Genomic DNA, 21,487 nt, shown 5'->3' with positions numbered 1-21,487 from the left:
ATTTTTTTGTCTAATACTCTAACGTCCGTGGTTTTATGATTTGTCCTTTTTTTCCCTTAAATTCTTTTATTGGTACCTTTTAGGTTTACAATACATTTACATTACTCATTGGGAATTGTACCTGTACATAATGCATCTTGGTTCTTATTTTTTCCCCATTCCTAGCCCTCCCTTCACCCCCTCCACCCTTCCCTATTTACAAAGACTTTATTTCCATTTTTTCCATTTCTCAGCATTTTTCCTTTCCCTTCTTTCCTTTCCCCTACCCCTCCCACTACCCCTACCCCTTTGGACCTTTTCTTCCTATTTCACATTATCAATTATTCATTCTAATCATTGGTACATTTTAGGTATACAATATAATGACCTTCATCATTGGAAATTTGCACCTTGATTTGTCCTTTTCTATGCCTAGCTTTTTTTCTTCTTTATGTGGTTTGTTTTGAGATCATCATAAAACTCACGGGAGATAGGGAAATGTCAGGATTTGTCTTCTTCTCCATAGAAACATAGATTTTCCCCTTCTTAAATGATACATTTACTCTCCTGATATTTTAAAGAAATTTGTTGATACAAATATTTCATTTTTAAAATGCTCATTCCTATCCAAGAACATCAAATTCTGGACATGGTCCTAATCCAAGCTCAAAAGCAAAACATTTCAAAAATGTGCAACTTTAATTTACAATTTCTTCTCTCAACTACAAGTTGTACTCAATCTGTTTTCCAAGTCTGTTATCACATCACCTAATGCTGTAGCACTAAAGCGCAATTACCTTGGATACGGGCCTGAGTTTAACTTCCATTGGTACCACTTACTATACCTATTGTACAACATGAGCCAAGTACGTAATAAGCTCTCCGAGCCTCATTTTTCTCAACTATAAAAGTGAAATAATATTCTCTGTACTTATTTCTCAGGGGCTTGTGAGACTGTATGAAAAAGGTCTTGTGGTTTCTAAAAAACTATATAAACATAAAAATCTTATTATTCCCTCTTCTGATCACCTGCCATCAGCCCTCCAGTCCTATTCACCAATAGCTCACAGCTTTTCCCTTCCTTCACCATCACCTTGGCTTTTGTCTCACCCAGGACCCTCAGCTGGTAAGCAGTGGGTGAAAATATTTTCATGTTACAGATGAAAAAGATATAAATGAAGAAAAATAAGACAAAATGAAGAAATGCTATGCTTCAGTGAAGAGTGTGTTTAAGTTTTACATACACAGACAGTTGCAGATGTAAATGAAAATCCTCCAAAAATCTCATAGCACTTCACCGAAAAACACCATTAGAATTTCATAGGTTCAAAGCACAGTAATCTGTCCATTAATCATATGCAAAATACAATTATTTTGGGTTTGAGATGAGATCCATTGTATTAGCAAGTATTAAATGGGATACTTCTTTAAAAGCATTCTTAGGAACTCCACAGTACATTAATTCCACGTCTGAATTGAGTATTTACCTTTTCTAATTCCTGATCTTGCCGATTCATAAGTGTTTTCCAGTGTTCGTACAGCTCAACATCTTTGGTTTGAATGTCTTTCAAAGTCCCTTCCCTTAGGACACTTCCATCTTTCATGGCTATGATCTGAGGAGAGCACATGTATGTGACAGAAGCCTTAAGTGGCCAAATGAGTTACCTTTACCCACAGAACGCATGTCCTAACATTATATGACTATAATATAACTATTACAGCTCTCACCCAGTCAGCGTGTGTCAGATACTGTAACTTGTGAGTCACGAGAACAAGTGTCCTTTTGTCATCTTGGAGAAATTTCAAAATCCCTTCCTGCATTAAATGATCACTCAAGTGGATGTCCAGGGCAGAGAATGGGTCATCCTGCAGCCAAATAAAGTGGTGGGAAGATGAACATTTTCCATACTGTTTATGCAGCTCCATGCCTCCAGAGAGGAGAAATAAAAATAACAAAGGACAAATGATCCCCCAAACCCAACTTATGAGAAACAGACTCTGTGTGCATTTAAATAGTCAGAAAAAGTAATTTAAATTAAGCTTTCATGTTTTCCACCCTAAGACTCTTAACAAGTAACACTATTATAAATGGCATGAATCCTTATAGATTCCTAAAGTTCAAAAATTACCTTTACTCAGCAACCTATAATAGACCAAACAATGAAAATATAATTGCAGAAGTTGAGTTCTAGATAATTAAAAAGAGCATAGAAACTGTTAATTTCAGCACAGCAGCACCTACTTCAGGGGAATGTGCTTATGATTCAATGAAGTCATATCCCTTAAATGATTTGTATGGCACCAGGTACATAATAGATACTAGATGAATAATAATATTATTATTATTATTTGGTATAATATAACATACTTAACACTCAATTAATGTCAGTTGCCTTGGGAAGAAAATCTTCATGCACAAAGTGATTGAGGCATTTAGAAAATTATATTAATTGATTTAGTGATGATGTTAACTATTGGTTTATTTTAATATCTGTTTTATTCCTATAATGTTATGTAGAGCATCACAGTGCATTGTTTCATATTTTGGGATATTTAAAAGAAGAAAACTATAAACTGCTGAGGAGAGCTAGAACGTTCCCTCAAACAGTGAACCGCAAAGCAAAATGACCTGCAGGGATAACATATAACAGGCACAGGATGACCAGAGTCCTACAATGGCAGGAAATGAAGGACTGAGGCACTGCAGAAGGAACAAAGCCATAAAAATGATAGAGCTTTCTGGTAAAGAATTGGGAAGCATGACTGGAATCTTGTCTTCTTCATCACATGTATTTCTCAGCAATATCCAGACAGATTTCTACTTTGTCTTACAGGCCCAAGAAAGAAATAGCTGGATTCTCATTCTGCTACACATAGGCTACTGAGCTATTTAGAAATTATAATCCTAGGAAATTCTGGAAATAATTTAGCATCATCCTATTCTCTATACAGATAGATTGCATTGCTCATTACCTGAATGACCAAAAATAAAAGCAGTTTCTAACAAGTTGGAAACTGATGATTGGATTAGGATAGATCTATGTATATGCTCATTATGGACAATGACATGATTGGTACAGTAGTTTTTCAACAGGAAGCATAAAATGCTTCCTGTGTCAACAGAAACTGTAAGTAATACGACTTTATTAAAGCACTTAGGAGAAGTTTTAGAAAAGAAATACTAATAAAGTATTTAGTTTAAAGATGATTCAAAATTAAAATAACTTTTTACAAATCCATCTACTGGATATCATAGCCATGATTAAATGGGTGATATAATTGATGTTCCAAATGGCTTTTATAAAAATACTTATAACAACAGCACTATCACTCCAGTTATCTCATTTATTTAAGCCATTTAAATAATGTGCTCTGGATAGTGTAATAGTTGAATAAATTATCATAATAAGCACGTCCACTGTACATTTATATAAAAATATATATTTATATTGTTATGTCTTGTGTCTAGATATTCCCTAAAAGCCTCATGCAGTCATAGGTGGGGCTTTTTCAGAGGTGGCTGGATCTACAGTGTGTGATACTAGGATTAATTCATGGAGCAGTGCTAGGCTCAAGGGCACTAGGATTAAGGGTGTGAGTGCTGCCCACCCTAAGTAGCCTGGGTAAGACATAGAAAGAGCTGTGGTGGCCCTTGTTACTTTGCTACCTTCTGCCCACCATGAACTATTTCTCTTCTCCAATCCCCCTCTGCCAGGCCACCCTGCCTTGGAGCCAGCCAATTATGGACTGAAACTCTACAAACTGTGAGCTAAATAAACCTTTCTCTCTTTAACTTTGGGTGTCAGATATTTTGTCTCAGTAATGAGAGAAAAGTAACTACGACAATATCTTACTCTGTATGTGAGAATGAAAAAAAATTGATTTAAGGATATAATTATCTTGATTGTCCTGAAATGCTTTTAAATGACATGGAAGACATTTAAAAAATCTTTCAGATCCTCTGGATCATTTCATATTACTTATTTCCAAAATGTTCCAAGAAGTAGTACGTACAGAAGATTGAATTTTTTTCTACTACCCAGTGAGTTGCTTTTTTAAATTATCACAGACACCAGCTCCTTGTTTGTTGCTTATCTCCCTTTGATACCAAGAAAAACATTCTTATATGAATTTTCTTATTTAAATTTTGTTACTTTTTGAATAAGAAATTCCACCTGCTAATCTAGGAACTTCCCTTAACACAGATATTATGATATAACTTCCGAATTATTTTAACAATATAAAGCAATGCAGGATAAAACAAATGTTTCCACGTGGTGGAAAAAATATCACTGTTTCGGTATTACACTGACAAAGGTGTCTCCATTTCCATCAGCAATAATGCAGCAGGGATTTAATTACCAAGATTTACCAGCATGTCACTGGTTTTAGAAAATCAGGTAATCATCATGGGGTAATGTTAATGGTTTGAGCCAACCTTTTGCTTCTGATCCCAATAAAAACCTAAGAATCCATTGTTATGCAGACTAAACCAAGAATTTTTCACATAGAAAAAATAAGACATGACCAGAAAATGAGTTTTTATACTAATTTAATTTTCTACAAAGTTCTGACTTTGAATGTCATAACATAGCAAGATATAACAGAAAGTCTATTATTTCTAAATTAAGAAAGCCAAATTGTGGTTACAACCACTCTAATGGGACAGCGTTTTAAATTTCACTTTATTTGTAAAATAAGGATAAGAGACCTGTCAGGAAGAGCATCAGATTACTGCAAAAATCCAATAAAATAATATAGTAAATGTCTCTATAAATCATTTAAAAGCATTTTATGTTTATTTTCTTATAAATAAAGCTGTGGAGGATTTATACTGTGCTTATTTCTCTAAAGCATTTCTCTGGAAGTTTAATGTCTTCAAGGAATCCTTTAATAAGGAAGAATGTGGTGATTAAAAGTAGAAACTGTGAAATCCAGCCTCCTCGATTTGTAGCCCTACTTCATATCACTATCTCTGTGACCTTGGATAAATTGTCCCCCACAAAAGCATTTCTATCATCCATAAATATTAGTAAGAACAATAAGAACAGCAGTGCCAAATCTAATAAGGTTATTGAGTGAGGAAATTTATATAAAGTATGTAGAATCAAGTCTAGGTCCTCGGAAGCTATCATTCGCATGCCATGGGCATTTCTGGGCATCTGGGTGCCATAATCAAGCGTAACCTTTTAGAAAACTCAGCAAGAACCCTGGCTTGATGGATTGAACATCATGCATCTAGATTCAGTTTCCATGTTAACAGTTTCAGGAGACACTTCCTTTTAAAAAAGCAAGATAATTTTCCAACTGACCAACTCAAGGCATGGTCAGTTATCTTTTCAAAAGTAAATAGTCTTCATAAATATATTCTGCCATATTAAATAGTATGTTATTACGCATTATATTCTTTGTATGCATATATTTTATAAATAATATATTCACTGATACAGCACATTGCAGAATCCATAAAATTTCAAAAATAATAATCTGGATATATACTTAAAGCGTATGCATTTGGCTTCCATATTGTGGTAAGGCTAACATGATACAAAGTATTTAGATAAAAATGTAAACCCATGAAAGAAATTATGTGTACTCTTCTTTGTTTCCTTTGCCCAATACAGAAGATGGAACTGAGGACATTATCAGTGGGTAGGAAAAAAAAAAAGGAAAAAAGAGGGAGAAAATAAGAAAAGTTAAAAGGAAGGAGAGAAAAAGACAACACAGGTAGTAACTTAGCAGAAATATTTTCAGAAAATACTAGAGAATCTTAGCGATGGAAAACACGGAATTCAAAAGATAACACAGTCCCGGCCCAGCCTCCACCACTCACTTCTCCTCCTCCCTCCAGTGAGGCCATCTGTGTCTGACTCCTCCCAGCCACCCTCTCAGTATTGGCCTGAGAATCAAATGCTATAGCACTGTGGTTCTGAGTGCCTCGTGAGTTTTTAAACAGAAGAGGTAGAGAATATTTTCATTTTTGAGGAATTCAGAAACATATCAATAGCTTTGAGTTGCTGCTTAGCATGTCCTTTGATTTTCAATTGCCAGAAAGTAAATATAATGCTCGGATCATAAGAACTAGTAGCTTTAACTACTGTGATAAAAACAGCATGGTCCTGGCAAAGAAACAGACCTGAGGACCAGTGGAACAGATTAGAAGATGCAGAAACAACTCCAGACACACTCAGCCACCTCATCTTTGACAAAGGAGTCAAACACCCTCACTGGAGGAAAGATAGCCTCTTTAATAAATGGTGCTGGAGAAATTGGGTTTCAACTTGTCAAAAATTAAAACTAGACCTATATGTCTCACCATGCACTAAACTAAAATCGAAATGGATTAAAGATCTAAATATTAAAACAGAAATGCTGAACTGGTTGGAACAGAGGTTAGGTAGAACTCTTGAAGACATTGGTGTAGGAAAAGATTTTATGAACAAAACCTCAGTTGCCCATGAACTATTACAATCAACAAGTGGGATCTCTTCTTAAAAGCTTCTAAAAAGCTTCTGCACAGCAAGAGAAACCACCAGCAGTGTGAAGAGACAGCCCACAATGTAGGAAAAAATTTTCTCCATTGATCCCTCAGACAAAGGTCTACTATCTCGAATCTATAAAGAACTTTAAAAAAATCAGACCTCCCAAATTTAAAGGCCCAATCCAAACATGGGCATCTGAAATGAACAGACATTTCTCAGACAAAGAAGTAGAAATGGCAAATAAACATATGAAAAAATGTTCAACATCACTCGTCATTTGAGAGATGCAGATGAAAACAACACTGAGATTCCACCTCACCCCAGAAAGAATGGCTGCTATCAAGAAATCAACCAATAACAAATGCTGGCAGGGCTGTGGGGAAAGAGGAACCCTGCTCCACTGCTGGTGGGAGTGCATACTGGTGCAACCACTGTGGAAATCAGTATGGAGATACCTCAAAGAAATAGGACTGGAAGTCCCATTAGACCCAGCTATTCCCCTGCTGGGTATCTTCCCCAAAGAATTAAAAGAATCATACCACAGTGATATATGTGCATCCATGTTCACAGCAGCACAGTTTATAATAGCTAAAACTTGGAAGCAGCCCAATTGCCCATCAACTGGAGACTGGATTTGAAAAAGTGAGTTTTAAAAAAATAAAATTGAGTACTACTCAGCCATAAAAAATGAGAAATTAGAGACATTTATTGCTAAATGGATGCACATTGAGGTCATACTCTCAAGTGAAATAAATAGGACACACATGTATAAATACCGAATAGTTTCTCTAGTGTGAGAAACTGAAAGTGTAAATAAGGACTAAAAGGTATAATAGATAATGTGAAATAGGAAGAAAAGGATCAAAGGGGAAGGGGAAGGGGGAGGGGGAAGGGAAAGAAAAGAAGGGAATGGAATTAATATGAGAAAATGAAAAAAAGGAAACAATGTCTCTGTAAATAGGGAGGGATGAAGGGGTTGAAGGGAGGGCAGGGGAAGGGGAAAACAATAAGAACCAAGAGCGTATGTAAAGGTGCAAGTTTCCAGTGATGAATGTCAGTATACAGTATACCTAAAATGTACCAATAAAAGGATATACAGTTTTAAAAAAAAGAACTAGTAGCTTTAAAGTTATTGAAGCTGATGTGATTTCATCTAGCACATATTTTAAAAGGAATCTGACAAATACGATTAGATCCAGGATAAAGAAAGTCGTAAAAACTTTGTCATTTGTGGAAGAACTGAAAATTCTAAGCTTGCTCAGCCTCGAGTCATGTGAATTAAGGCAAGCTATGTAAGGCAAGCTATGGCAATAATATTAAAATGTTGAACTATGGCTGCACAAAACTAATACATTTGTTACTGCAGAAGCAGTAAGAGAGTCAAGGAATGGAGAATGCACAGATGCAGGTTTCAATCGCATTCAAACCTTTTAAGAATGAGAGTTGTCTGAGTAGGCAGAAAAAGGGCCCCTACAGATGTCCAAGTCCTAAATCCCAGAACTTTGACTATGCTACTTTGCGTGGCAAGTGGGGCTCTGCAGATGCGATTAAGTTGAAAGACCTTAAGATGGGGAGATTATCCAGATGGTCCCAAAATAACTGCCCAATCCCTACAGCAGAGAAATTTCCTGGTCTGAAGACAGCAGATGTGGCCATGTAAGAACACTCAGAAAGGGTTAATGATGCTGATTTTGAGAAGGGAAGAGGGCAGCCAGAGACAAGGAATACAGGCAGCCTCTAGAAGCTTAGGAAAAGTCAAGGAAATATATTCTGCCCCAGAACCTCCAGAAGGTAACATAGCCTAGCCGACACTCTGTCAGACTTCTGAAATACCAAATTGTAAGATAATAACTTTATGTTAAGTCATTTATGATGGTAGTTTGTTATACATCAACAGGAAGCTCATACACAATCCAACAACGTAAAGCATGCCTTAAAAGTAAGCTGTATCTTTAGAGAGAGCCAACAAGAAGTTGTTAGAGCTGATGCTACAAGTGATTTTGTAAAGAACGAGTGGGAACCCACAGTAAGTTAAAGCTGTGACTTCTTTGAATTCCATGATTCACAATTGAAGTAAGTCAGGGTCACTAAATTACAGGCAGTGGAAGGAACTGTAATAGAAGGCCACACCTAGAGGAGGGTGAAACTTTCAGATTTTCAGGTCACATGATCTTCAGGTACTTTAATTATCCCAAGGTTCAAGAAGTCATTTTTATTGGTAGGACCAGTCACTGTGAAAAGGACTTACAATTGCATAGGTTACTGCTAGATAATACTATGGCTTTTATGGGGTTTTTTCTTTCTTTTTTTTTTAAACTGTAGGGACAGGTATTGTGAGAGGTAATAACTTGAAATGAATTTTCAGTATGTCCCAATTTTTCTATATATAGAGGATCCAGATTCACTGGTGAGCTCCCACTGACATTTTGTAGAGGTTCTAGAGATGAGATGAAGTGAGCAGGTCCAGGAAGCCGATTTATGAATGCTCAGCAATTTATACAGAAAGAGAAGGCAAAGGAAGCCTACATTTACATAACCTGCTGGTCTCTGTGTAGTTATAAGCTACATTATTTTGACTGCGTATTACCTCCTAGAAAACCAAAGTCATTATTGCAAACATCAAATTTTGTCACTGCATGGGTAGAATACATTTTTGCTCCAATATAAACATGAGTATCATCTATGGAGCTTTTCAGAGACAGCTCTAGACTCTTTCAAATTATGATTCAATAGGTCTAGAGTAGGACCAAGATTTCAATAGTTTTAAGAAGCATCACAAACCTTATTGGAGCCTGAATTGCATACTCCTTGTATGGAGAGTTGGTATATTTCCTAGTCTTTCTTTCTTTGCCATAAAATATAAATTAGAAGACTCATGATTCTGCAGTTGATCCAACACTCCACACTCCCTTATTAGTGATCCTCCTGGTGAGGAAACTCAGCTAAACCACCTGTTAGAGAATCACAGTCTCTTGGACATGAACCAGTTCCCCTGGCTCTCCATTTTCCATGCCACTCTTCTACTGGTTTGCATTGATTCATAGGCACCCTATGGTTTCCCAAGGTAAGCCGCCTTTCCTTATGTTACTTGGCCTGTCTCTTTAAAGGCTTATTTTCCTAGAGGGAAAAATGAGATAGAAATAAGGGAAAGGCCGTAGTATTCTTACCAAGAAGACAATGTTGGTGTTTTGATAGAGTGCCCGGGCCACACATATTCTCTGCCTTTGTCCCCCGCTCAGGTTGATGCCCTAGGGAAGAAATAGCCAGAAACATCCATTTTTCCCCATTAGTGTAGCATCTGTTGGCAAAATTGCCTCTAAAATACAAAAGCTGAAACGTTTTAAAGTTAGTGCGAATTTATTAATTAAATTGTGGTAACACTGATAAGAAAAAATGAAAATGGTCTAATAGCACTTGAATTACATCAAGATACTTTTTCACTATTGGCATTTATCTTTTCACTCTGATAGAGAGCTCAGCTCTACTGAAGCATTAATAATGAAAACCCTTGGCGAATGCGAAAAACTGCAAGCAATTCCACATTTTTCTAGTTTCCTGCAGATTACTTAACACATAGTTCTTACATTTTATATTACATGTTATGTTAAACAGGATTATATACCACTATTCTTTCATAAGGAAGTATTAATTAAAATTTTTTAAAAACTAGTATTAATTAAGCACTTAGTATGTGCTAGGCTTGTTTAAATGGCTTTACAGTTCTTATTTCTTTTTTATAGCAATTCCAATATGGAGGTACTATACTATGCTGAAATAAAGAGCATTTGATGTGATAAAACCATTAAGAACTAAAGGTAACAGAGTCAGAATAATCTTTGGTACACCACTAACTGCATTTGGGCAAGTTCTTATGCCTTGGTTTTTCTCAGCTATAAAATGTAGACAACAATTAGTAACCACAACACAGATTTGCTGTCAAAGTAGATAATATGTATAAAGCTTTTGCTGGTACTTGATACCTATGAGGTTAAACATACTTAGCTACTGATGTTATACAAGACTTCAGGTATAAACATTTTTCAGCTGGTCAGAATAGCATGACGTCAACATAAAACATGTTTATGTGAAGAAAATAGAACACTTTAACAAAAATAAATAGAGGTTGACAAGAGTGGAAGAAGCTGTTGGAAGCAACCTCAGGTTCCAAAGCAATTAAAGCAAGCTCATAGTCAGTAAAAACATATTTAGTCAAAGCCAGGGACTGCATTTTATTTCTCTGAGAACTCCCAAGGGTGGTTACTTGATAAATCCTTCAGGGACAGTGCCATCAGAAGACTTGTCGTCACATTTTGGAATTTGTCACGAGGACACCATTCAACTTCTTCTCTCTCAGAGTTCATTGTGTTCCATGAAGGATTAAAGACAACCAGAGACATCTAGGTTCTGTCTATTGTTTAATTCAACTACACATAGCTCACCCTCTCTCCAATTTCAGTTTGGTCTCCAAATGGTAACAGGTCAATGTCTGGCTGAAGAGAACAGGCATCCGTGACAGCTTTGTACCTTTGGGAGAAATGATTTTGGATTTTAATTCACTGTTAATACACTGCCCCCACCAAGCTTCAATGTCTTGAAAGCTGGAGGGAAGCATGGGTATTGGAGATGCTGGGATAAACCTCAATGGTTTTGTTTTTTTAGTTTGTAGTCTTAAAATATTCAAATAATTCTTGCTTGTTCCCTCTTCTACTCTCATGTTTGTCCATTCTTATTCCAGAATCTGTTTCTTTTCTTCAATCATCCATGCTTTTTACACTTTTATTGTCACTTCCAAGTGCAGGTAACTCAATGCCTGCCTGGGTAATTATTTCAAAGGAATCCTAAATGTCTCCTTGATCCCAGTTCAGACTGTTTCTATATATCTACCTATATCTAATCTGTCAGATTTTACTTCCAGATTAAACATCACATCTGCCGTGTTTTCCTCATTTCCACAGCTTGCAGTGCCTCCCCAGAATACACAAAATTTATGCCTGTAGGGACCAGGGAAAGGGGACGTTACTAGAACCTCTGCAGTGTGTCCTAGTCTCCTGCGAGCCAATCCAGCACAAGGCAAATGAATTTATTATATGAAAAAATGAGACTTTGAGAAGAGGCTTAGCTTTGGGTCTGATCAGTGCTGCTCTGGGCAGCAAAGATGAAAGCCCCCAGTTTACCGCACCTTTTATTCAGTACCTTTCATTCAGTACATCGGGAGAAACAAATGTGACAAATGACTCCCAGAGAGTTCAGTACATCCGGATAAACAAAGTGTAACAAATGACTGGGGAGCAGCGGAAATCCAAGAACAATGAGGAACTGAGTAGATGAAGATTTTGTTCCTGCCAGGATGTCTCCTGCTGGTGTAATCTTGTCCTGGAGCATCACAGCATCACCGGATCACTGAGGTCTCAGTCGTGACCAGAGGCCAAAGTGGAATTATGTCTCGAAATGCCATAGCTGGCCTGTAGGCAGGAGAACTAGGCCTAATCAAGTGATTTTTCCCTGAAATTACGTAGCATTGCTCCTGACATATGCCCCCTCAAGACCTCATCTCAGTCTTCTGAATCCCATTCTGTCTGACTTGTTCCCAGACCCCAGACAGACCCAGGAAAGTTATGTTCTTTCTCCCACACTATCTGCTTTCAGATTCCTTCCTCCTTCCTCATGCCGCTCCCCTTGCCTGATTCTCAAACTTTAAGCCCCATTTAGGGTCTGATGATTCACCCCCATAAAGGTGGGTCAAGGGAAGGGTCATACTTTCCTATGTTCTGGGGGAAGATGGCCAGAACAGGGGATTTTCTGGGGCTCCAGGTCACTCAGCCTCTCAGATCTCACATTATTCTTTGGTCCACAGCTCCCCTTCTTCAACTTCCTTGAGTTTCCCTCTTTTTATCTGATCACCCATAACCTAAGTAAACCTCACTCCCACACACACGCACACCTCAGTTTCTGTGGCTTGGTCTACACGATGGGCTGGAACGTTCCAATGAGGATTTTCTTAAACAACTTGATTCAAAAGATGGTGGAGATGAGGGTGGAAGTGGGCCCAGTAGGGAAGAAAGGAAGACCCTTAGGCAAAGATTCCAGAAACCACAGACCAAGAATATGGGTCAGAAATAATTGTTGTTTCAGTTCTAAATTACCTTTGTCTGTTGAAAGGACTTCCAAAGGTAATATTTTCTTCTACTGTAGCATTTAGTAGCCAAGGCTTTTGAGCTGCATAAGCCACGGAATACCTGTTCCTACTGGAAAATGAAAAAGAAAAACAAAATACCAGAATTATGTAAGGGTGCTGCACTGTGTATGTATTTTATTATAACTAGGGGGAAGATAGTTGATAAAAGATCTCAGACACAGAAATGGAAAACTTCTAAAAGAAAATTTTAAACAATCAACAGTGATTAAATAAGTCACCTAAATTAATGAGATTAAAATTTAATCACAATGTCATATAATGTTTTAAGATATAAATTGCTATTTAAATTTTCTTTTCGGAAATGACTATAAATTTTTGCAATAATTAAAAATTAATAAAAAATTCACTTTCTCCAATATCCACAGATATTTTATTTTATATTAAAAGCACTTTGTGTAACAGTGAATTTTGTATGTAGATCTTTTTAAAAAACAGGAATTGATAATATAATTATGCTATTTTCTTGTGGCTTAATTACATTGTCATCTGTTTTTGTTTTTTTCTTTTGGTACCAGGAATTGAACTCAGCACTTTGAGCTTGCCAGGCAGGCGGGGCATCATTGAGCTAAATCCCCGGCCCTACACTGTCATATTTTAAAGGTAGTGAGTATCATAAATATCTTAAGAAGTCCATTTCAACATTGAAATTACACATCTTAAAACTACACATTTCAAAACATATTCGTATACTTTATTTTTAATGATATTCTCCTCCCCTCCCCTTCCATTTTTTTAGCTTGAAAATTCTACCAGATATATAGAGATATATCTATATAGATATATATCTAAGACTTTAATTTGCAATAATTAGGAAAATACATCTGAGCTGAAGATAAAGAGAATATGGGACTGGGATGGGGGACAGATCAGCTTAAAAGTTGGATTTCCATAGTTAGTCCATGATCTGTAAGTACAGAAGAAGGAACGAAGGTTAAAGGAAAGTTGGTTTAGGAAAGAGACATTAGATGGTCAGAGATCATCTTGAAACATTCCATCTTAGGAGTTTAGAAGACATGATAATGTATAGGATGCTAGTAATCATTTAGATAACTACATGTGCAGTAAAGCAGTGGTTCCAAACTCTGACGTGTCTGCCTCCCGTTCCCCTGGCCTGTAAGAGGGCTTTTGCTCTTTGTGTTGTTTGGTGCTGGCACTGAATCCCAGGGTGTCAGACACACTACACATGTGAGCTAAAGCCCCACCCCTAAGGGTAGCTTTTGTTTTAAGTAGATAAAGCACTTTCCTCTTGATCGCTGCCTTATAAATCAGACTTCATCATTGTTTGAATCACAATCAACATATGCATTAATTCTTACATTTTAATTTTATGAATCTCAAATCTAGTTTAACAAGGACAGCCTGAACTTCAGCAAAAGTCAAAACATGTGACTGAGATAAAAACAGGTGACACAGTAACCCATTTTTGTTGACAAATCAGTATTTTTGGCAGTCTGCAAAGGTTGTAAACTACTGCTTTGGAAATATGTAGCACTTTTTAAAAATAACCGTACTTCATCTGAATGAACAACATGGCTAGGAGTAAGGAATTAAAGCAAAGACTGAGGAAGGAAGTTATTTTTATTAAACTCAGGTGAAAATAGAAATAATACCTTCTGGTTGCTTCAAAAGAAGGCTCAGATTCATTTACACTGCAAGGATGGTAAACAATGTCCATTAATTATGAAGTATAAATATAGAATGAACATGTATACAATATCAGGCAGGAGATAAAATAAACAGTGGATGTATTAAGCAGCTACATTTCTCAAATGGCTTTTGAAATTAATTTCAAAGACAAACCAAATAGATAATATTCACCTTTTACAGCATCTTCAGCTATGGAATTATTATTTAATAAACTTCCAAAAGATAGACAGCACTGTTATCTTTCATACAAAATTTTGGTTCACACAGTGACCTGCATTCTAGTTCCAACTTTGCTCTAATTAGCAGTGAGGACTTGGATAACCTCTCCAGAATACAGTTTCCTAAGGATTATATATTTCCAACATCTCCCTACTTTTATAATTTAAATGTAATGTATTTAAATGAGTAACTACCCTAAGAGGTGAGCAGAAGACATCATTTTTGGACTCAAAACATGGAAAGTGCAAAACACACTGCTGACCCTTAAGGGCTTAAAAAAAAAGATATACACAATAAATCAAACCACATTTGAATATAATCAGTTATTGATGGGTAAGGTTTATGTAAAAACTGGGGTTTGACTAATTACATTTAATTATACCTATACTAGGAAAAAATACCTAAGACCTGCTCATTTTATTGTTAAGTAGAGTTGAATTTCATCATTTTGAAAGAAAGACCTGAATTCAATAAACACACACATAATTTGAGTCTATAGGAACTCCAAAAGTAGATCATATTGGAGTTTGGAAATTGTTTTATGCTTTTATTTTGGAAAAATTTGCTTAATTACATTACCTAGTGATATCTGGTGTAGAATTACTAAGGATTATGTTCACTATTCCACATGGCTAACAGAAGCAGGAACAGGCCATCTTTGAAGAAAAAAATCCTCTCAATAGTGATTATTCCTTCATTTAAGTTATTCATAAAAATAAAGAGATGAACTGCTCAGTTTTCCAAGTGATACAAGGGATGATCAAAAACAAATATTTAGTGGATGTTTACATTTTAAATTTTTTCTTACACTAAAAGACCCATTAGCATTAATCTCCCTCAAAATCCTCTCCTTCTTTTGGAAGACACTTATCTCATCATTTTTCCACTTTCTGAAGCAGTTCTTCAAGTCCTCTTTCCTGAATATCATTATGAGATGTGACCAAAAATATGGTGAATGTGGCTGCTGCATGTCATCCAATGGAAGGGCAGGCTCATAAAAAGATTACTGTGTGTTTTTGTCCACCTTATTCACTGAATCTGACACCATGTGACTTCCATCTCTTCCCTATAGTTAAAATGGTCATAAAAGGCACACATTTTGAATGGACTCAGGACACTGTGGCAACCAGGACAGTACAACTATAGACACGAAAGAGGACCTCCAGAACTACTTCAAAGAGTGCCAAGAATGATGAGTAAGTGTGAATGAAGCAAGGGGTAGTATTTTGAGTGAGAGTAATGGCAATGTGTTTTTTACTATAATAAATTTTTAAAAATTTAAACATTCACTGTATTTTTCCTTCACACCTTGTACTTTCTACAGAATATGTTCTAGAGAACAAGAAATGTACCCTTCGTGTTTTAATAGTGAAAAGATGACCTCAATGTTTTTAGTTACTCTGGAGAAGAGAGGTACAAGAGAAGGTATTTGACAGAAGCTAATAGGTCTATTTGCATATTTGCCATCCAGGTGCACATGCTCATTTGACATTTGAAAATGTCAGGCAATGCTAAAGACATGGATGTGGAAGTTATCAATGTATCTGATACTGATTAACTAAATTCCAACTACACTCGATATCAATTAAAATGTTTAGAATCACCTCCTAGTGCCTAAAATATTAAAGGTAGTGTGAATTAGGATCTAATTTTTCTTCCATGCTGTGTCACTTTTATAGGAACACCGCACAGGAATAACCACTAATATGGGTGGGGTAAAGGTTGATTTTGGAGTGCAAATAAAGGACACCCAAGTCACTTTTGGCAAACCAGCTTCAACACCGTGGTACATGTCAAAGGGATCATTAAAAGTGATCCAGGTGAAGAAAAAGGCAAGGGAAACATTTCACTTCAGGCTGGAGAAAGTATATATTGGATGGCCATGGGGTATCCTGCTCAGTCAAGGAACTGGTGGAAATTCAGCATGGCTGAACTGTGGCTGTAGCTAGTCAGTGAAGGAAAGTACATGAACTTTAAAAAGTAAGTGCAGCCATACAATGAGGAGGTTTGCAAATCACTGTACAGAACTTGAATCGTTTCTCACAGAATCAAAAATTATGGAGAAGTTTCAATCATGAGTACTAGAGAGCTAGGTTCAGTTTGGAAACATTATTCTGATCACAGACTATAACAAATGAATTGAGGGAACAAGACTGGAGGAGATACAGAGATCGTTGGAGGCTTCAAAGTAACAGAGATTAGAATGCAGTTCTTTTAATTAGGGCCATCATAGCTGGGTACAGCAGCACATTCCTATCTGTAATCCCAGCACTCTGGCAGGTTGAGGCAGAAGGATCAAAAGTTTGAGCCCAGCCTGGGCCACTTAGTGACTTAACAAGATTTGTCTCAAAATAAAAAGACCCAAGGGTGTAGCTCAATGCAGAATCCCTGGATATAATCTCCAGGAGTGGAAAAAAAAAAAAGACAATGTTAAGTGAGTGAAGAGAAATTGAAATATTCAGATACCTAACATTGTATGGTTGATGAGAGAGAAGGGATGAAAGAGAAGGGGTCAAAAATAAGGAGTACAGGAGAGGAAGTGCCTATGTTGGGGGAAGGTAGTGAGTGAGTTAAGCATCAGACACATTTACTTTGAGGTGCCTAAGAAATATCCAAGTGATCGTGGCCAGGATGCAGAATTTAAAGCTCAGGAGAAAAATCTGGGAAGTAAACAAAGACTTTGGAGTGATTTTTCTCTCATGATATATGTGTTAGCTACCAGAACTCTGAAGTCTACCCTTTATTAGTAAAAAGTCAATGAATAGTTCAACATTTCTAGCTTGTTTCATAAGATAACAGAAGATGAAGAGCAGGAAGTGAAGATTAAAGACATGGGCAGGTGTATGATTATCCCATGAATATGCACAGAGGCAGAAAACAAGGAAGCTGAAGTCAGAACAACATCACTATTTAACAAAATAACCAAGGAAGAGAAATCTACAGAAGGAAGCAAGAGGAGTGGACAGTTTTAAGAGGTAAACTAGATTATGACTTTTACTGGAAACTAACCAAGGAGATGATTTGAAGACGACAGGTACTGTAACAAAGCCTGGTGGTCAGGAGATCAAGTAAAATAATAACTAAAAAGTTTCCAATGAACAAAATAACCAGAATGGAACTGAGGGCTTTGATGGCCACATAGGATGAGTTTCAGTCAAACAGTAGAGATAGACTCCTGATTGCAGTTGGCTGTAGTGAGAACAGAACATGAGGAATTGAAGATAATGAGTGGAGACATCGTTTTATCCACAAAAAGAAAGGGACAGAGGGTAGTTGGAGGAGGCTATGGTTTGAAATTAGAATATTGAATGGATAATAGACAGATGATAGACAGATTGATGGATGATAGATCGATAGACGGACAGACAGACAGACAGATGACAGACCGGAGAGTCTGCTTATTTACAAACAAATGGAAAAAAGCCATGGACCGACCCAGGTGTGAAGCAGATAATAAAAGACAGTAAGCTTTGGCTTTAGAGTGTCATGGTCTAAGAGCAATTCACATTAGGGTTCTGAAGCAAGAGCGGCAGGATCAGATGAAAGGATGCACTGAAGGTGCAGAAGAATGAAAGAAGACACTAAAGAGACAACATTTGACTTGTCACTAGAAGTAAATGAAGCCCCCAGTGGGCATTCCAGAAGTAAGTGCTATTCTCTCAGAAGTTCTGTGCTCCCAGAGCACAGTATTAAAGATGGGTGGAATGGCAGGATAGGAGTTTAAAAAGTTAGACAGGGACCAGATCATTAAAGGCTCTGATGTCATGTGCAAAATTCGTTGGAATATTTCTCATATGCTTTTGTCAGTCAGTCAATAAAAAATTCTAAGCAAGAGAGAAGCAGTTAGACTTCCATGTCAAAAGTAAGGGTACCAACAGCGTGCAGAAATATTAGGAAGCTAATAGAACAAGTGGAAATTAAGATACACAGAAATGTAAAGGCAGGTCTAAGAAAGTTGGAAGAACGGAGATAGTGATTGGCTGGATTTTAAGGACAATGGACCTTTTAATTTTGGTTTATACCCAAAATGCAAGTTCAAGTTATCATTCATCTATTTACTTCCTCAAAGAAAGCCTGTGTTGGCCTCAGACTCCATTCAGTCCCCCTATTATTTGTTCTTATATGTACTTCTCCTTCCTAGTATTTATTTTTAAATTATTCAAATAATTAATTATAGGGTTTTTTTTTAATTTTCCATGCTCCTGCTAACCAGTGAGCTTTATGAAAATAGGGGCCTATCTTTCTTTGCTCACTTATTTATCCCCCACAACCAATACAATGATTTGTATGTAATACGTGTGCAATATATATATTTTAATAAAATAACTGAAAGTGCCAAGGAAACCAGGAAACAGATCAGTTTCAAGGAGTCACCAGTAGGGAAAATTCAAAACCTATGGAGAAGTTAAGTAGGATTTTCAACAAATTACTGGGAATCTCATCATTACACATTATCTCATTATTGGTGGGAATCTTTGATCCTGATTGCAACAACTAGAGTGAAGGGATGGTAAGGAGGTTAAGAGTGCATGGACTGAGCTCCCTCACTGCCATCCCAGGCTCCTAGGGCAGAGAAGCTGAGCGGGTCCCAGCACCCGGAAGGAAGCTCCCCCACTGCCATCCCAGGCTCCTAGGGCAGAGAAGCTCAGCCGGTCCCAGCACCCAGAAGAAAGCCCCCCCACCGTCATCCCAAGCTCCTGGGGCAGAGAAGGTGAGCCACGTGGGCACAAGAAGCACCCCCCCACCCTGTGGAAATGAGAAAACAAATAAATAGGTCTCAAAAACAGACTTCCAGATCACCTACAGCAACCCCAAAGGGAAACGAGATGGAATACCCTGATACTCAACCACCTGGACTCTCTGAACTGGCAACAAAAGAGGATCTGAGAAAAATGAAATCAGAAATAATTACTCAGATAACAGCAAAGATTGTGCTCATGGTGCAAGACATGATTAATAAATCTAGAGAGGACACAGATTAAAAAAAAGAGGATCTGAGGAACATGATGGAATCCCAACATAGGAAACAAATGGAATCCATAAAACAGATACAAACAGATTTCCAAGAGATTAAAAATTCCATCGAAAGTCTGCGCAGCAGAATGAACCAATGTGAGGACAGAATTTCACATATAGAAGATAAGATTGCAATTAGTGAGGAGGAAAAGAAAAATTGCTTTAAAATTGTAAGGGAACACGAGAAATCAATCCAGCAGCTGCTAGACGATGCAAAGAAGAATAACATAAGACTGATTGGAGTCAATGAAGAAAGAGGAGAGAGTGCAGATGACATAAAAAATCTCTTCACAGAAATAATGGCAGAAAACTTCCCAAGCAGGGGAAAAGAACTTGACATAGAGATAAGTGAGGCATATAGGACTCCAGCTAGCCTTAATCAAAAAAAATCTACACATAGACATATAATAGTTAGGATTCCAGAAATCCAACAGAAGAACAAAATTCTACAAGCAGGGAGAGAAAAGAAACAAATCACATCCAAAGGAAAGCCCATCAGAATCACAGCAGACTTCTCAACACAAACCCTCAAGGCAAGAAGAGCTTGGAGTGATATATTTGAAGCCCTAAAGGAAAACAGCCTCCAACCCAGATTGATGTACCCTGCAAAACTATCTTTCAAAATCGATGGAGAAATAAGATACTTTCATGATAAAGAGCACCTCAGGAACTTCATGAATACCAAACCGGCACTCCAAAAGATTTTAGACAATACCCTAGGAAAAGACAATGAGGATCACAACCCCAGGAAACCCAGCAGAATGAATCCATTGGGTGTGACAAATTAAACTCAAAGGGGGAGAATCCAACAAAAAGAAAAAGTCATGACAAGGTTTTTAAAACTTTTAACTTCATCTCCCTGATGAGTGTATAATTCAATCTTCTTATTGTACTGATTAGTATTTTTCTGATTCTAGAGTTGCACACCATTCCTTGTACTATACTGGCTACTTATCATTTCTTATGTCTACTTTTTAATTGGGTGGTCTATTAATGAGCTCTAAGAATTCTTTATATATTCTGCTCATAGTTTATATGCATTGTAAATATGGTCTGTTTAAGGACTACTTTTCATTTTAATGATGTCATTTAAAGTTCTAAATATTGATGGAATCTCATTTATCAATTTTTTTCTTTCATACATCATGTTTTTTGTATCCTAGGTAGTTCTTGCCTACCCTGAATTCATAAATATTTTCCCTTATAATTTCTTCTTAAAGTTTTATACTTTTAGGCTTTCTTATTTAGGTTCATAGATCCCTTCAAGTTATTTTCATGTATGGAAAAAAAGGGTTGAGGTTAATTTTTTTTATACGGATACCAGGTGTTCTAATGCCATTTGCTGAAGACACTATCTCTTCCTCAGCTCTTGAATTGAGTTTATATTCTATAAAATGCTAATGTTAAATAATCTTTCAAAAATCAATGGACCATATATGTATGGTTCTATTTCTAGACTGTCTGTTTTATTCAACTGATCTATATGTCTTTCCTTACACCAACACTGCCTTGATTACTGTAGCTTTAGAAGAAGTCTTAAAATTAGGTACTAAATGTCTTCCAACACTGTTTTTGTTTTTGTTTTTAACTTTTCTAGGTCCTTTGTACTCCTACATAACTTTTAAATTTCAATATCCAATTCTTCATTTATAGCAAGTATACACAGACATGATTTTTATATATACCTTGTGTTTTCTAATCCTGCTAAATTCAAGTACAAGTTCTAGGTGCTCCTAGAGAATTCTTAGTATTTTCTCTGTAGATGATCATTTCATCTACATATAAGGATTTTGCTTCTACCTTGCCAATCTTATCCTAGCTGTGTCATTTTATTGCCAGACTATTTTGGTGGGGCCTAGGTTTCAAAGTTTAATGGACAGATAAAGAGTAAGCATATCTGCCCTTGTTCCCCACTCAAGCATTGTATCTTCTCCATTCATATAAGGCA

General features: G+C 36.8%; 1 protein-coding gene across 10 annotated transcripts in view; it reads right to left on the bottom strand.

The window, feature by feature from the left end:
• The window catches only part of Abcc9 (ATP binding cassette subfamily C member 9), a 132,200-nt gene that overhangs the window by 48,002 nt on the left and 62,711 nt on the right, over positions 1 to 21,487 (bottom strand). For 9 of the 10 annotated variants that reach the window (XM_021259110.2, XM_087214025.1, XM_087214026.1 and 6 more), the window contains 6 exons: positions 14,268 to 14,306; positions 12,605 to 12,706; positions 10,901 to 10,985; positions 9,629 to 9,709; positions 1,708 to 1,845; positions 1,467 to 1,592 (listed from right to left, as the gene is read on the bottom strand). In XM_021259110.2, coding sequence (XP_021114769.1) covers positions 1,467 to 1,592; positions 1,708 to 1,845; positions 9,629 to 9,709; positions 10,901 to 10,985; positions 12,605 to 12,706; positions 14,268 to 14,306 — 571 coding nt within the window. The remainder of the gene's footprint in view (positions 1 to 1,466; positions 1,593 to 1,707; positions 1,846 to 9,628; positions 9,710 to 10,900; positions 10,986 to 12,604; positions 12,707 to 14,267; positions 14,307 to 21,487) is intronic. The other variant, XM_087214027.1, reaches the window with a different exon arrangement.

Source organism: Heterocephalus glaber, unplaced genomic scaffold (assembly GCF_053883595.1).
Source record: "Heterocephalus glaber isolate CG9 unplaced genomic scaffold, H.glaber_assembly_v1.0 deba00001444, whole genome shotgun sequence".
Taxonomy (NCBI): Eukaryota; Metazoa; Chordata; class Mammalia; order Rodentia; family Bathyergidae; genus Heterocephalus; species Heterocephalus glaber.
The sequence above is the reverse complement of the archived record's forward strand: the minus strand, read 5'-3'. Positions and strand labels throughout refer to the sequence as shown.